At 41.7% G+C, this 15,637-nt stretch overlaps 1 protein-coding gene across 1 annotated transcript in view; it reads right to left on the reverse strand.

Moving 5' to 3' along the window:
- Nucleotides 1–15,637, reverse strand: part of IQUB (IQ motif and ubiquitin domain containing) — a 729,710-nt gene that overhangs the window by 247,379 nt on the left and 466,694 nt on the right. The window contains exon 9 of the mRNA XM_044088765.1: nucleotides 4,239–4,409. Coding sequence (XP_043944700.1) covers nucleotides 4,239–4,409 — 171 coding nt within the window. The remainder of the gene's footprint in view (nucleotides 1–4,238; nucleotides 4,410–15,637) is intronic.

The raw sequence follows: 15,637 nt of genomic DNA on the forward strand, positions 1-15,637 counted from the left end.
TTCAGGAGGTGACTATAGGGACCCTTCACTAAGTCTGTATCTTTGGTGACAGACTCCTCTGAGGAGTCCAAGTGTTTCCTCTTACACAGCTTCTTGCAAGGGACCTCCTCAGTGGGATGCTCTGGGGAGAAATGGAAATACTTTGTTGGAAAGCCTGAGGGCCTCAGACTGGCTGTCCCTGTGGCAAGGAGTAATGAGGCTCTGAGCACAGAGACTTGAAGATAAAAAGACTTAGGATCCAATGGAGACTGGATCCATCTGTTCTGCCGAGGCAGAGAAAACCCTCTTCACAGCCTCAAAGGCAGACGACTTCAGAGAAAGGGAAGACCTCAGGTCCAAAAAGACAAGCTTTTGAACTACAGACCTCCCCCACTCTGAAGGCAATCTCCCCCCAGGTGGAAGCTAGAGCAGAGCTAACCAGTGTCAAGACTTCAAGATGCAGAGATAGCTCTGAAAGCTTCAGAGTCGACTCCAATACCTCAGATCCAAGAGAGAGGAAAACTTTGGCTCCAACAGCTCTGCAGATCTGATGGGATTGGAGCACTCAGAGTAAGCTTTGGATCCTTGGACATTACAACCTTCGGATCTGAGCCAGATGAAGCTGGATGGCTCGGATCCATAGACTCTGAGACAGCTAAAGGAGTCAGAGGAGGAACTTGTAGTAGGGGTGTAGTAGAAGAATGGATCTCCTGACCCAAAGGGGTAGGAGCTGGTAAGACACCCATTGACCCTGCTCTGAGAGAATTTTCCTCAACACACTTTCCACATCTTCCTCTGTCAAACTTCTGGTAGAACAAGTGGATACAATAGAAGGGGACTTAGGTCTTTCCAAAAAGGGGGATCCATCGAAGGTGAATATCTTGTTCTCAGTAGCTGAATTAAAGTAGAAGGACTAGAAGTTGTTGGATCCAATATGTTTTTTCTCGGATCCGAGGAAGTCAGATCAATCAATTTTTTCTTTGTCAGATCCTAGAGTGAAGCTGAATCCCTTTTGCTCTCTTTTTGGATGGCTTCGAAGCCATGGAAGAAGTTGAAGGTTTTGGAGACAAGTTTTTGTTTTAAAAGGTTTATCTCCAGATATAATCTCTCCAAATGCTGAGGGTAACAAGCCCTTTAAAATAAGCTTATTTTTACATTCAAAGTCCTGGGTTGAACCCATGGCAAATACAGCAGTCTTCTTGGAGATGAAGTGATCCCAACAATACACATACATTGTATGGGCATCCAATAAGGGAAGTTTATGCCCACACTTAATAAATTTTTTAAATCCCACAGGATCTTTTTCCACCATAACTAACATAATTCAGCAAAATATAAAATTTTCCTAACACAAAACGTATATAGACAAAGACTGAAAAAAATAAGTACTAACTTATCTGACAAGCGCTTGAGAGTTAAGGAAAAACACACGTCTTTCACTGAAAGGGATAAACGAGATCTGAGGTAACTTAGAGTTGGTGCATTATGGGTAAGGGAGAAGCTCAAGAGTTTTTGGTTGCCATGAGCTTTAGTAATGGCCAAGTCGGATCCAAGGGATCGAATCCAAACCTATCAGTTGAGGACAGAATTAAAACTGACAACATCAGACACACTCTTTCCCTAGCGAAAATTACATCTTTTGCAGAAAAATAACTTTTCTGTGAGAAACTTATCTGCCCAGCAATAGAAAAGCATTAGCTGAATGCCGATTCTTGAAAGTCCACTTAGCAGTACTGTATTCACAGTCAGGAAAGCTCTGAAGGACTTGGCACCCAAACGTGACTTTTACTCAGCTCAACTTACAAAGACTAATGGGTTGGACCCTGGAAGGTAACTGAAGTTTTAGAAGATGGCCGGCTGTTATACCCCATGCAGGATATAACCCATAAAACTTAGGCTACTGCAGCAGTGATCACAATGATAAACACCTTGAACTATACAATGCAGACAAATCCCTGGGCCTACTACCCTAATCATAGCATTGTCACAATTGCATTTCTGCTGGCTACTTGAAAGGTCACTGCTGAAATTGTAGTAAGGGTCTTCACAAAATCCTAAGTCATGCCAGACTCAGGGAGGTGTACATTTTTCTACTCGTTAGGTGAAAAGGCCCAGGTTTTTCAAGGTTCGTATCCAGGTAAAGATTATTATTATTTTTTTAATTTTCCTTGTAGCCCTAAAAAACAACCTCTCTACCCGCCACAGGTTAAAAGTCCCTACCAGATTCCTGTTTATTTTCACATTTATCCTACCTTGGATGAATAAGGCATTTATAAAGATTTTTGCAATCTATTTCATTTGCCTTGAGTTATTTTTAAACTATATGCTTTAAGTAATATTATTAATATATTACAACAGCTTGAGTTAGGCTTTTGGCCCTTGTTATAACTGAAAAAAGTTCCTGTACCAGTCTATCTATCTATTTAATAAATAAAGTAAAAATAAAATAAAAATAAAGCAAAATAAAATAAGTCAGTTATAGGGATGGGTGGGGAGCTGCAGTAGTGACAGGTCAGTTTATAGCCAAGTTCATCCCAAAGTATGTGTAATCTTATTATGTGCATCTCTTGGACAAGAATGCCTAGGTCCTCAGAACCCCCCTTCCCAAGATGGTAAGGGGAAGGGAAACCTCCCTTAACCCTACTTTCAAAAGAGGTCAACATAATGAAGTGACATGCAATTGACATATACGTCTTGGGCAGTGGGGTCCTCATTATAGGCAAAAGCTCATGCCAAAGGTGGTGTTCAGCTCTGAATGGCTTGTACAGGGCATCAGGCAATGTCATCTAAGGGTAAAGCCTAGAATCCAAGAGGACATTTTCTACAAGTCATCAAAGAAATCTGATACCTATCAACACTGTGTCAGCTTCCTTCACCCTTACAGTTTAGTCATAGAAAAGACTTCTCAGTCCTGAGTACACTCACCAAGCCAGGGCTGGAGGAATTTGGGGAGGAATTACTCCCTATGAGCAGGTTGGATGCATCGTGAATGCAGGTTTGCTCCTGACACTCAAACTCAGAAACAGCAGCATGGATACCTTGGAATGGATCCCCAAGATGTTTGCCAGAGGTGCACCTCCCAAGTTTTTCATATCTAATTTAGGATGAATCTGTGTCTCACAAGAATCACAAGGCCATCTGATAGGATGACACAGCATGAAGAGGAAAAGGATGTGGCTTAGGATCTGGCCTTGGCTAGGACTGCATGACTAACTGATCTGTTGACCCTACGCTTGCATCTTTATAGTCTCCATCTTGTGAGATCTGAGGTAGGCCTCAAACATGTCCTTTCACTTCTTGTCTGTGTCTACACTAAAGAACTGGCACTTATGATAATTCTGTGCACTGTGCTGTACTACTGAACAGTAGAGAGAGAGAGACAGACAGACAGACAGAGAGAGCCAGTGTGGGTCCTGACTTGTGTATTGTCAACCATAAAATCACTATGAAGAGTTCAGAATACTAGGACGCAAACTGCAACTTTTCCACAGTAAATATTAAGCTCTAGCTCTAAACTGTGCAAGTGGTAGGGAAAAAAAGTGGCTAAGGGAGAGGGTGGACAATCCCCTCTCCAGCCCAATGCAAGATGCAGCAGGAGGCAAGCACACTTTTGAGCAGAAATCACAGAAAAATTAGAAATGTTCAGAGCCATATATAACAGAGGACCAGATCTTAAGAACTATCCACCGCAGAAAGCCTCTGAAATTAGATAAACCAGTTAAAGTACTGATGTTTAGACATAAAAGCAACATGTTTGTTGAGAATCAATGTTCTACGTGTGCATGTTTGTGTGTCTATATATATGGGTATAGGACAATTGATCTAAAACTTAATATTGCCAGCCTATATATTTACAAAAAACATATTATGTTCAAATTATTGACAGGTAAAAATATTCAAAGACAACATATCAACAAAAGTGAAGTTACATCTCCCACTGTTGTGTGGCCTTGGAGTCAGTACATATAATTAGCACACACACTTAAATATACATTCTGCTGTACAATGTTCTACATATTCCAAATGAACATGAACAACTTTAACATGGAAGTATTTCAAAACTGTCCTGCCAAGTTCAGTGTGGTATTACAGAGAAATGACAGACCTAGTGCTAGTATAGGTCATCAGAACTCCAAACTGTACCACTGTACTGTGTTCTAATCTAAAGGGACTTTTGTAACTCCTACACCATTTATGAATATGTCATTTTCCATTTAATCAGTTATCAATTCATGATATTCCAGACTGCAAATAAATACCTTTACAGTGTGTTTCAGTGTTAAAAGTGCATCCAGCCTTTCATCTTGTGAGAGATAGTTCATATTAATGCTGAAATAAATGTCACGGAGTTCTCGAGCACGAATTGTATACTGGGTATCCATTTCAATAGATTTTCCATTGAACGCTTTCCATTTCTTTGGCTCTGCACACTTTTGAAATAATTAAAAAGAGAAATGTTTAGAATTAGAGTAAATATTTAACTATAATTACAGTAATTATCCTTCCTCTTCCAAAATGCCAAGCTTAGTTCTATGCTGAATACTGCTGGCCATAAAAGATGACCTGTACTACATATCAAACTATTTCTGTAAATTGCTTTCCTATATCTTGGCATTAGAAAGGTGCAGATTTGCACATCACCCACAATGTGGACCTCATTGTGTAAAACAACAGTACAATGGGTAAAAGGTAAAGGCTCATGCATGTACAGCACAGACACACAGACACACACACACACATATATATATATATATATATATATATATATATATATATATATATATATATATACACACACGTATGTATGTATGTATACTTATAGATACACACGCACATGCGCACACACACACACACACACACACACACACACACACACACACACACATATATATATATATGTGTCTATGTATGTATACTTATAGATACACACACGCACATACGCGCACACACACACACACACACACACACACACACACACACACACACATACACATATATATATATATATGTGTGTATATACGTATGTATGTATACTTACAGATGCACGCACACACACAAACACACACACACACACACACACACACACACACACACACACACACACACACACGTATTTATGTATAGCTTCATAGCTGCATGCCACGTACGCTACATAGAGGTCATAGAAAATCATAATGCTGACTCTAAATTCCAGGAATAAACTGTACTCCCATACCACGTATCTAACATATTGTTTAAAACAATTAAAAAGTACTCTGCCTGACATACAAAGTCAGCTTGTTCTAAGACCTAGCAATGCCAGCAGATATAAATTTAGCTGTCAAGGCCATCTTATTTTTAGAAACTTGGAAAGTGTAATTACATTTCCTAAATGATTTACTGATCTGTAGTATAACAATATTCAATAACAAAGCACTTATCATTATAGTAGAAGTAGAATTTATTCACTGCTGCAGCAGTATAAGCTATTTAAGTTGCACCCTGCCCAGGAAACAATGACCAGCCAGTCTTCACAAAGCTCTGGCTTACCTCCATGCCTACTCTCTGGCATAAGCCCTGAGAGGGCAATCAACAGCTGAGTGCAGACAACTTCAAGACTTTCTTGCCTGACAAAAAGAGAAAGCTTAACCAAAAGGTATAATCATATAACTTTTTTACTACAAAACTAACTATATTCAGAAGAAATGGGAGATGAACATAGGGTGTGGCAGCAGTGAGTAATTCAAACATCTACTGTTTTGGTAAGTACAAATTACACAGCTGAACTATGTTCAACATTCTCACTGCTGCAGTAGCCATTGGCTATTTGAGTAGATTACCAAAGCTTATACACACTAGGAGGACGACAGAGCAGGGCCAGGAACCCCTTGAGAATGATCCTATCAGAGCTTGCCTGGGATCTGGAGAAGGAATCCAGTATATTCAGATGACTAAGAGGCTATCTGGAAAACTTCTACAGTCCATCCCTTTCTAATATGTCATCAAATAAAACAAGTCTCAGGTAAAATGTGCCTCGATCCTACCTAGAATTGTTTTTCCATGGTGGGAACAACAACATGAAAAATAAATACGGAGCAACTATCTGGAATTGTCTGAACTAATATGTGTTGTCCCTTCATAGTCTCAACTAAGGAAGTTCACAGTTGTACAGCTTTCCAAGAGAACGTACTTCTAATAAGACAATATCAAAGTTGCACAGGCAGGACTATGCAACACCCTTTCTTCCTGGTTACAGATTCTGAAAAGAATACAGGAAAACAGATAATTTGATTCCCCATAAACTCTGAAGTAATACTTACTCAAATGGAGGATTTTAGTGTGAAATTGACCTTAGAACTATGAAAACAAATAGGGTCCTCCCATCATGAAAGTCTACAACTCAGATACCCTCTTGCAGATGTCAGAGCAAATAAGCAAACTAGGTTACCAGACAATAAATCCAGAAAAACTGCATCAGATGTAGGCATATTTTATTTTATTTTATTTATTTATTTTGCCCAGCACAAAAAAAAGACATCAAGGAAGCTCTGCTTGTGTACCAGATGGAACTAAATGTAAGAAACCTCTGAAGGACCGCTACAACAAAGTCTGTAAAGAAAAAGAGAGTTCAATGGGCAGATATGTTGGACTGACTGACAAACGGAGTAAGACAGGCCAGATGACAGTTACTCACATCAGTGTAAAAGAACCAGTGGTATAAATTCCCAGACTGGGTCTTGGTTAGAAGTATGGAACCAACTAGAAAAATCTTTTCTATATAAGACTTTCTCAATTAATATCTCTTTTAGCATCTGGTGCATGTCCTCATGCAAAAAGTGCTTAAAAAGGATGAAATCTGAATCATTCAACCAGTCGGTTGTTTGCGACTTAGGTGTATCAAACTCCCTTTGTCTTGTGTTAGCAGATCCAATAAGTGAAGAAGCTTGTGATAATTGCCCAGGCTATTTATATAAAAAGGGAGAACCAATATTGTTTGGGCCAGAAAACAGTCACCACAATGATTTTTGGAGTGCCCTTCTGAATTTTTAGAATGACCTTTGATATCAGTGGAAAGGGTTGAAATGCATAAAGGAAAATTCCTGACATCAGGAATGAGAATGTATCTGTTTTCCGGGCCTGTCTGCAAGAAGCCCTGGTGCAAAACTTGTTTAGTTGTCTGTTTTGAAAGGAGGTGAACAGCTCTATTTGAGATGTTCCATACAAATGGATTAATTCCTGGAAGACCATCTCATTCAATTTCCATTGATGAAGGTCTGTATTGGTCCAGCTCAACTTGTCTGCCACTGCATTTTGGTCTGATGGAGGGTTAAGGAGCACTGAAGAGCTACTTCACAGAGAGGAAGACCTGGTGCAAACCTGTTTACTTACGTACCCCATCATTGTGATGTTGTCTGTCCTAGGGACTGACGCCTGCGCACTGTCCCAGTAATCAAGGAGCCTCAATCCTCACCATTAGCACCAGTGAGGGGTGTGCACATTGGGAGAATAACAAGCACACACACACGGTACAGTACAATTTCCCTTAAGAGCACACAGAGATCACAGTCAGTTTGGGGCTGGTTTCTCCCTTTCTTTCCAGATCCCCAATAAGACTCCCCACTGTCACAGATATAGGGTCCAGATCTCAGCCTAGTGGTCAAGCTAAAACCTCCAGCACCCTCTCTGTTCAACCAGTGCTTTGCGTACCTGCCCAAGTAGCTGACAGACACACGCTTTAAGATTTGATTTCTATACAAACACACAGACACTCCTGGGGAAGGCTGACACAGGCTCTCCAGCTGTGCCCCCTTTCTGCCCAGACTATAAAGTAGTTCTGACTGCAACTAATATCAGTTACTATAAGGCCCTTCCCAAAGGTTGACCAATTTCACTGTGTAATGTTACTGTTATCCAAATAGTAAGTGTGACTGAGCAGCCAGACTACTGGAATGGCTTGGACAGTATCACCAAATACATGCAAGTACTCTAGAGCTTAAATTCTCTCTACACAAAACAGCCACAGTTGAAAGGTTTAAAATATTTAATAATAAATAATAAAAACACAAGACAAATCTCAAGTTAACACAGTACTAATCAAGAGTTCAGAAATCACAGGAACTTTAAAACAATAGTTTTTCAAGTGACCCTTGAGTAACATTGCTTGAGAGGATTAGGTCTATCTGGCTATACCTTACCCCATTCCCTGTCTTGAGAGCCCATCTGTGTTGGCGTTGCTAACCCCACTGCAGTGCTGCACTGACATATGAAATGCTTGCAATCCAATGCTACCATCTTAGCAACTTGGCATTTTGATGGCTTGCTCAGTGTAACTATGTTAGGGGATTGTGATCTAGACTAGTCTGGCATAAATATAGGAAACAGCTAGACTAATTTGCCTAAATTCCTATCTAACTCTAAGAGAAATCACTGTTCTAAATACTACTTAGATACAGAGCAAGCAAGTGCGGGTGTGTTGTTGTCAGCTTCAGACAAAATCCAAAAAGCTAAATCTTTCTCTCTGAAAAAGTCTTAAATTAATAACACCCAGTACTGCTGAGTCATTTCACATTACATCACTTTTAGCACTTCTCCTTTAGTTCCCAGGCTAACAGAAACTCAAAATTTACGTTTCTTTGTAAGCTGCACTTGGCCAGGAAGGAAGCCACAGCAATAAAAGACACTTTTACATGTAAAATCTAGCAATTATCTCTGTCTTAAAACAAAAGAAAGAATTTGCTGGCCCAGACATCCTGTCTCCAAGCTTGAGATCAAATGTGGTTGTAAGATTCCTTACTTAACAGCTTTTCTACAGCAGGGTGCACTGTGGTTACATTTGTAAAGCTCAGTACAACATATTGTTTAATCATAACACATAGTTCTCTTTACATTTGTAAAACAAGCCTGTGGATTATATTAATATTTACAATGACACAGAATTATCTATAAAATTCTATCTAGCTTGGCTGGCAGCCTTCATATACCCCCCCCCCCCCATCACCACCAGAGAACTCAGGCTAGTTTTTCAAGTGACCCTTGAGTAACATTGCTTGAGAGGGTTAGGTCTATCTGGCTATACCTTACCCCATTCCCTGTCTTGAAAGCCCATCTGTGTTGGCGTTGCTAACCCCACTGCAGTGCTGCACTGACATATGAAATGCTTGCAACCCAATGCTCCATCTTAGCAACTTGGCATTTTGATGGCTGGCTCAGTGTAACTATGTTAGGGGATTGTGATCTGTAACTACAATTAATTTTCTTCCACACAGATAAGGCTGAAGTTCCTGCAGTGCCCATCACATGGCTAGACATTCCTTTTCCACAGATGCATAGCATTCCTCCCTAGGTTGGAGCCTGCAACTGAGATAAACCACTGGGTGCTCTTCTCCCTCTAAAGAAATCTGGCTAAGTACAACCCCCACCCCAAGGTTTGAAGCATCCACCTGCACAACAAATTCTTTGCTCTAATCTGGACTGACTAACACAGGGGATCCTCCCAAAGCTTCTTTAAGCTTCTGGAATGCCTGCTCACATGCTGGGGTCCGCACTACCTTATCTGACCTGTTTTTCTTTGTCAAGTCTGTCAGGGGAGCAGCTATGGTAAAATTACTGGGGACAAACTTTCTGTAGTACCCTGCTGTCCCTAAAAATGCCCTCACCTGCTTTTTGGTAACAGGTGCAGGTCATGCTTGAATGGCTTCCACTTTGGCAGGTTCTGATCTGATCTTACCACTCCTCACTCTATGTCCCAGGTAGGTTACCTTTGCCATACCCACCTGACATTTTCTGGGCTTAATAGTCAACCCTGCCCTCTGTAGTCTGCCCAGCACCTCCCTGACATGCTGAAGGTGCTCTTGCCAGGAATGACTGTAGATGGTAATATCATCTAGGTAAGCAAGGGCAAACCCTCCTGCTCTTTCTAGGATATGATCTACCAGCCTCTGGAAAGTTGCTGGAGTATTTTTCATCCCAAAGGGCATCTTTGTGAACTCATACAAGCCAAAAGGAGTCACAAAGGCTGACCTCTCTCTAGCACTGGGAGTCAAGGGCACCAGACAGTAACCTTTGGTAAGGTCAATGGTAGTAAGATACTTAGCCCCATCCAGCTGCTCTAGGGCTTCATCTGAACTAGGCATGGGGTAAGCATCCAACTCTGTGTGACTATTTCATTTTCTGTAGTCCATTCTTCTTGGGCAGCAGCACCACTGGGGAGGCCCAGGGACTGTTGGACTCTTAAATTACCCCTAGTTCCAACATTCCCTGCATCTCCTCTCTCAGAGTCTATTTGACTCTTTCAGGCACCCTATAAGGGGCCTGCCTAATAGGCCTTTGGGGTTCTTTATCCACGTGGTGCTGCACCAGATGGGTGCACCCTCATTTCCCCAGACTTCTGTAACACTGCTCAGATGTCTTGAACCTGGGTAGAAGATAACTGCTGGGACATTGCTACCCCTTCCACTGAGGTGTCAGTCCAAACCTCACTGAAGAGATCAGTCAACAGATCTCCCTCAGACTCCTCCTGCAATCCACTGTAAATACTCAGCACAAGGGCCTCCCTATCATGATAAGTTTTCATCATGTTAACATGGTACAATTTGCGCCTCTGTCTCCTGCCTAGCAGTTCTACCATATAGTTAACATCACTGATCTTCCTTACCACCTTGTAGGGACCTTCCCAGGCTGCTTGTCTGACAAGAATAAGAACCATTACCTGCTGCCCCACAGCATACTCTCTATCTCTAGCATTCCTGTCATACCAGACCTTTTTCTGTTGTTGGGCTTCTGCCAGGTTCTCTTGGGCCAAGCCCATGAGTTCCCTGAGCCTTGTCCTGAGGTTTGGGACATATGCTACAACAGACTCCTTGTGAGATTCACACTCACCTTCCCATTCATCATTAATTAAATCTAGAGGGCCCCTCACCCTATGCCCATATAACAAAACAAAGGGAGAAAAACTTGTGGATTCCTGGGGAACCTCTCTGTAAGCAAACAATAGATGGGGCAAATATTTGTCCCACTCCCTCTTAAACTGGTCTGCAAATGCCCATAGCAATGGACTTGATTGCAGAGTTTAACCTCTCAACAAGACCATTAGTCTGGGGATGGTAGGGAATGGTCTTCAAGTGCTTCACCCCACAATACCTCCACAGACAAGCCAGCAGGTTTGACATGTAATTGGCACCTCTGTCAGTCAGTGTTTCTTTTGGAAAACCTAACCTGCTGAAAACCTCTAACAAAGCATTTACTACCTTTTCTGCCTCAATGGAGGACAAACCCACTGCCTCAGGGTATCTTTTAGCATAATCTACTACCACTAGGATATACTTTTTCCCTGTGGAACTTGGGGTACTCAGAGGCCTTAAAATATCCATAGCGACCCTCTGAAATGGCTCCTCAATCACAGGCAAAGGCATCAAAGGAGCTCTCACCATGTCCCCTGCCTTGCCTACCTGTTGGCACTGCTCACAGGTCCTGCAGTACCCTGTTACATCTCTGGAAATCCCAGGCCAATAAAATTTCTGCATAATATGTCTCTTGGTATGTTTTATGCCCACATGCCCTCCAAAGGGAATATAATGGGCTATGACTAGAATCGCCAATGATAGGCTGTAGGCACTAACAGAAGCACCAGATGGTAGGTTCTAGGCACTATCAACTGCTGTATTCTCTCACCTTCTAGCCCTCCCTCAGGGGTCCACTCTCTATACAGTAACCCTCTGTCGCAGTATACAAATTTCAATTCCCTTGAGAATCAGGTGCCTCACTAGCCACCTGCCTCAGGCCTTGTAACTTTAAGGTCTGAGAGCTGAGCCTTTCTCAACTCTCTCTTTGTAACTCTTCCCAGCTCCCCTTCCACAGGAAGTCTGGCATCCTCTGACAGCCGTGCCTCACTGTCAGTCTGGGTACTACTACTCACCTCTGCCCTTGCATTCACTCTGTCCAAGGGAACATCAATACCCACAAGGAGCTGTGGCTCACCTCCAGTCTCACTGCTACAGAGTACCTCCCTCCCTGAAGTAACCACATCACCAGTCCTGGCTGCAAGTATGTGGTCTGACTGGTCTCCCCCAGGCTACCAGACCCACATGCTTGTCTCCAAGCCTGACTGCGTGTAACTGCATGAGCACATGGTACTGCATTATCAAAATCATTCCCTATCAGGACATCTGCAGGGATATCCTCAAACACACCTACTTGCTGGCTTCCTTTTCCACCCTCTCAGTCAAGGTGAACCCTAACCAAAGGTATTTGGAGTGGGGTCCCTCCTAAAGCTCTGACAGGAGTAGACTTCCCAGGCAAGTAGTGCTCCTCTGTAACCATTACAGACTTCACAATGGCTATGTCAGGGGCTATGCCTCTCTTATCAATGGCCTCTTTGCCATTCACTATGATAGGATATAACCTCTGATGGTAGTTTGGTACCCTTGTTGTCTGAAGACAACCTACTGTTGGCATTTTGTCCTTCCCATTTACTGGCTCCCTCACCTTTTTTTCCCCACCTTGCCTCCGTGGACATCTATATGCTACATGGCCCCACTGGTTGCATTCAAAATATTTAACCCTAGGTCCTGGATGTTGACCTGGACTAGTGGGTTCTCCTGCTACTGACAGATTCTGCTGGGGCAGTCTGGGCTGCCCACCATGGGTTTTTTTAGACCCATGAGTAGCACTGGGTATCTCTTTCCTGTGCAGTGATACCATGCTTGCTAGGTATCCCCAACTCATCTGAAGTAGCACATTGTCTATCAGCTAACCAGATCCTTATGTCCTCAGGCTAAGTGCTAAGGGCCTATTCCCTCACCAAAAGGTCTGCCAGCCCTTCAAAAGTGGTGACCTGACATCCAGTCACCCACCTATGAAAATAGGTGCTTAGTTCAGCAACATATTCACACACACTTTCATCTGCCTTGTGTCTATACTCATGGAACTTTTTTCCTATAAGCTTCAGGTATTAGCATAAAAAATTCTAGCAAACAATTATTAACAGCAGTATAATCAAAAAATTCATGATCAGCTATCTTGGACAACACAGTTACAGCTTTACCATGGAGTAAGGAGGTCAGAAACCGTACCCAGAGCCTTTAGACAACATCATAATGTTTGCATACCCTCTCAAACATATGAATAAAGCTATCAAAATTATCTCCCTCTGTAAACTGCGGAAGAAATTTACTGACCTTTTGTGCTTCTAAGGTCCAGTTACTCCCTTCCCCATTACATCCCTGACTCTGGCGAAGAGTCAGCATCTCCTTTTCATGCTGCCTCTGCCTCTCCTTCTCCTCAGCTTCCAGGTGTAGCAGTTTCTCACTCTCCTCAGCCTGTAGACATCTGGTCTCTCTGCTGCTTCTTTTTCCAAATGCCTGGCCTCCAACTCAAGTCTCTTTAGCTCCAGATGGATTTTTAAGTCCTCTGCAGAAAGGTTGAGCTGTCCAGAGTGTTGTACATCTCCATGGCCAGTCTGATCATCCTCCTGGTTGCTATTCTCTGATGCAGCTGTGACCAAAGCTGCAATCATGTCTGCTTTAGTCAGGTTTCCATGCACCAGTTCTTTAGCCTGGCACATCTCAGCCAACTAGCTATTTGTCAGCTTACCATACTCATCTGTTAACATGCTTGCCTCCTCTCCCTGACTAACTAAGCTAACAAAAGAAATAAAACTATTGTGATCTGAACTCTGAATATTCACTGTGAGTACAAAAACACCTTCAGTGATCACTGTACACAAGCTATAGGAATTCACTATCCACACCACTACAAGCCAATTAGTATGTGATGTGGCTAACTCACCATTATCAAACAATTAATATTTGATGTGGATATCCCACCACTGCCAAACAATTAATATGTGACACCCGCACATTGGCCCAGTAATCAAGGAGCTTCAATCCTCACCACTAGTACCAGTGAGGGGAGTGCACATTAGGAGGAAACAATTACACACACAGTAAAGTATAATTTCCTTTAAGAGCACACAGACATCACAGTCAGTCTGGGGGTTTCTCCCTTTTTCTCCAGATCCTCAATAAGACTCCCCACTGGCACGGTTATAGGGTCCAGATCTCAGCCTAGTGGTCAAGCTAAAACCTCCAGCAACCTCTTTGTCTAACCAGTGCTTCATGTCCTGCCCAAGTAGCTGACACACACATACACTTTAAGATTTGATTTATATACAAACACACAGACAGTCCTGGGGAAGGATGGTACAGGTTCTCCAGCTGTGCCCCCTTTCTGCCCAGCCTATAAAGTAGTACCAATTGCAACCATCCACTAATATCAGCTACTATAAGGCCTTTCCCAAATGGTGACCAATTTCACTGTGTAATGTTACTGTTATCCAAATAGTAAGTGTGATTGTACAGCCAGACTATTGGAGTGGCTTGGACAGTTTCACCAAATACTTGCAAGTACTCTAGAGCTTAAATTATCTCTACACAAAACAGCCACAGTTGAAAGGTTTAAAATATTTAATAATAAATAAAAAAAACACAAGATAAATCTCATCAATTTAACACAATGCTAATCAAGAGTTCAGAAATCACAGGAAAATTAAAACAATATTGTAGAATGGTCTGACATAAATATAGGAAACAGCTCGGCTAATCTGGCTAAATTCCTATTTAATGCTAAAATAAATCACTGTTCTAAATACTACTTACATACAAAGCAAGCAATTGCTGGTGAGTTGTCAGCTTCAGACAAAATCTAAAATGCTCAATCTTTCTTTCTGAGAAAGTCTTAAATTGATAACACCCAGAACTGCTGAGTCATTTCACATTACATCAATTCTATCACTTCTCCTTTAGTTCTCAGGCTAACAGAAACTCAGAATTTACATTTCATTGTAAGCTGCACCTGGCCAGGAAGCCACAGCAATAAAAGACAGTTTTATATGTAAAATCTAGCAATTATCTCTATCTTAAAACAATAGAATAATTTGCTGGTCCAGACATCCTGTCTCCTCTCCGAGCTTGAGATCAAACACAGTTGTAAAATTCTTATTTAACAGCTTTTCTCAAGCAGGGTGCACTGTGGTTACATTTTTGAAGCTCAGTACAACATACAGTTTAATTATAACATATAGTTCTCTTGTAAAACAAGCCTGTGGATTATATTAATATTTACAATTACATAGAATTAGCTACAAAATTCTATCTAGCTAGGCTGGCAGCCTTTACAGGGACCACAGATGCCAAAGAGATCTTATACCATGGATCACAGGTAACATCTCTTTCACATTTCTGTACTTTAGTTTGTCTGAACTGTCACAAAGGCTTTGCACCTTTACCTCTTTGAAACTACTCCCCAAGCAAAATCTGAGGTGTCTGTAGTTACAGAATAAGTTGGAGGTAGCAGCAGAAAAAGGGAGACCTGGAATTTGAATAATTTGAAGTTTCCAACAGTGCAGTTCCTTCCTGATAAAACCCAATAGTGGAATCTAAAATTCCAGATTATGATAATGTTGGGTCCACATGTTTTTTTTTAGAAATCAATGAATATTTCCCATGAGTAATCTGAAGAAAGGAATCATTAGAATCACAGAAGCCATGAACCCAAGAATGCTGAGATATTCTCTAGTCTGAAGTCTGAAACTAATTGGGGCAGCTCATTCAAGTTTCCAGACAAAACTGACCATTTTGTAGGTTAGGAATACCTTGTGAAGGGGTATAGCAAGAAGGCAGCC

This window comes from Protopterus annectens, chromosome 11.part0 (assembly GCF_019279795.1).
Source record: "Protopterus annectens isolate FY-2018-M chromosome 11.part0, PAN1.0, whole genome shotgun sequence".
Lineage (NCBI taxonomy): Eukaryota > Metazoa > Chordata > Ceratodontiformes > Protopteridae > Protopterus > Protopterus annectens.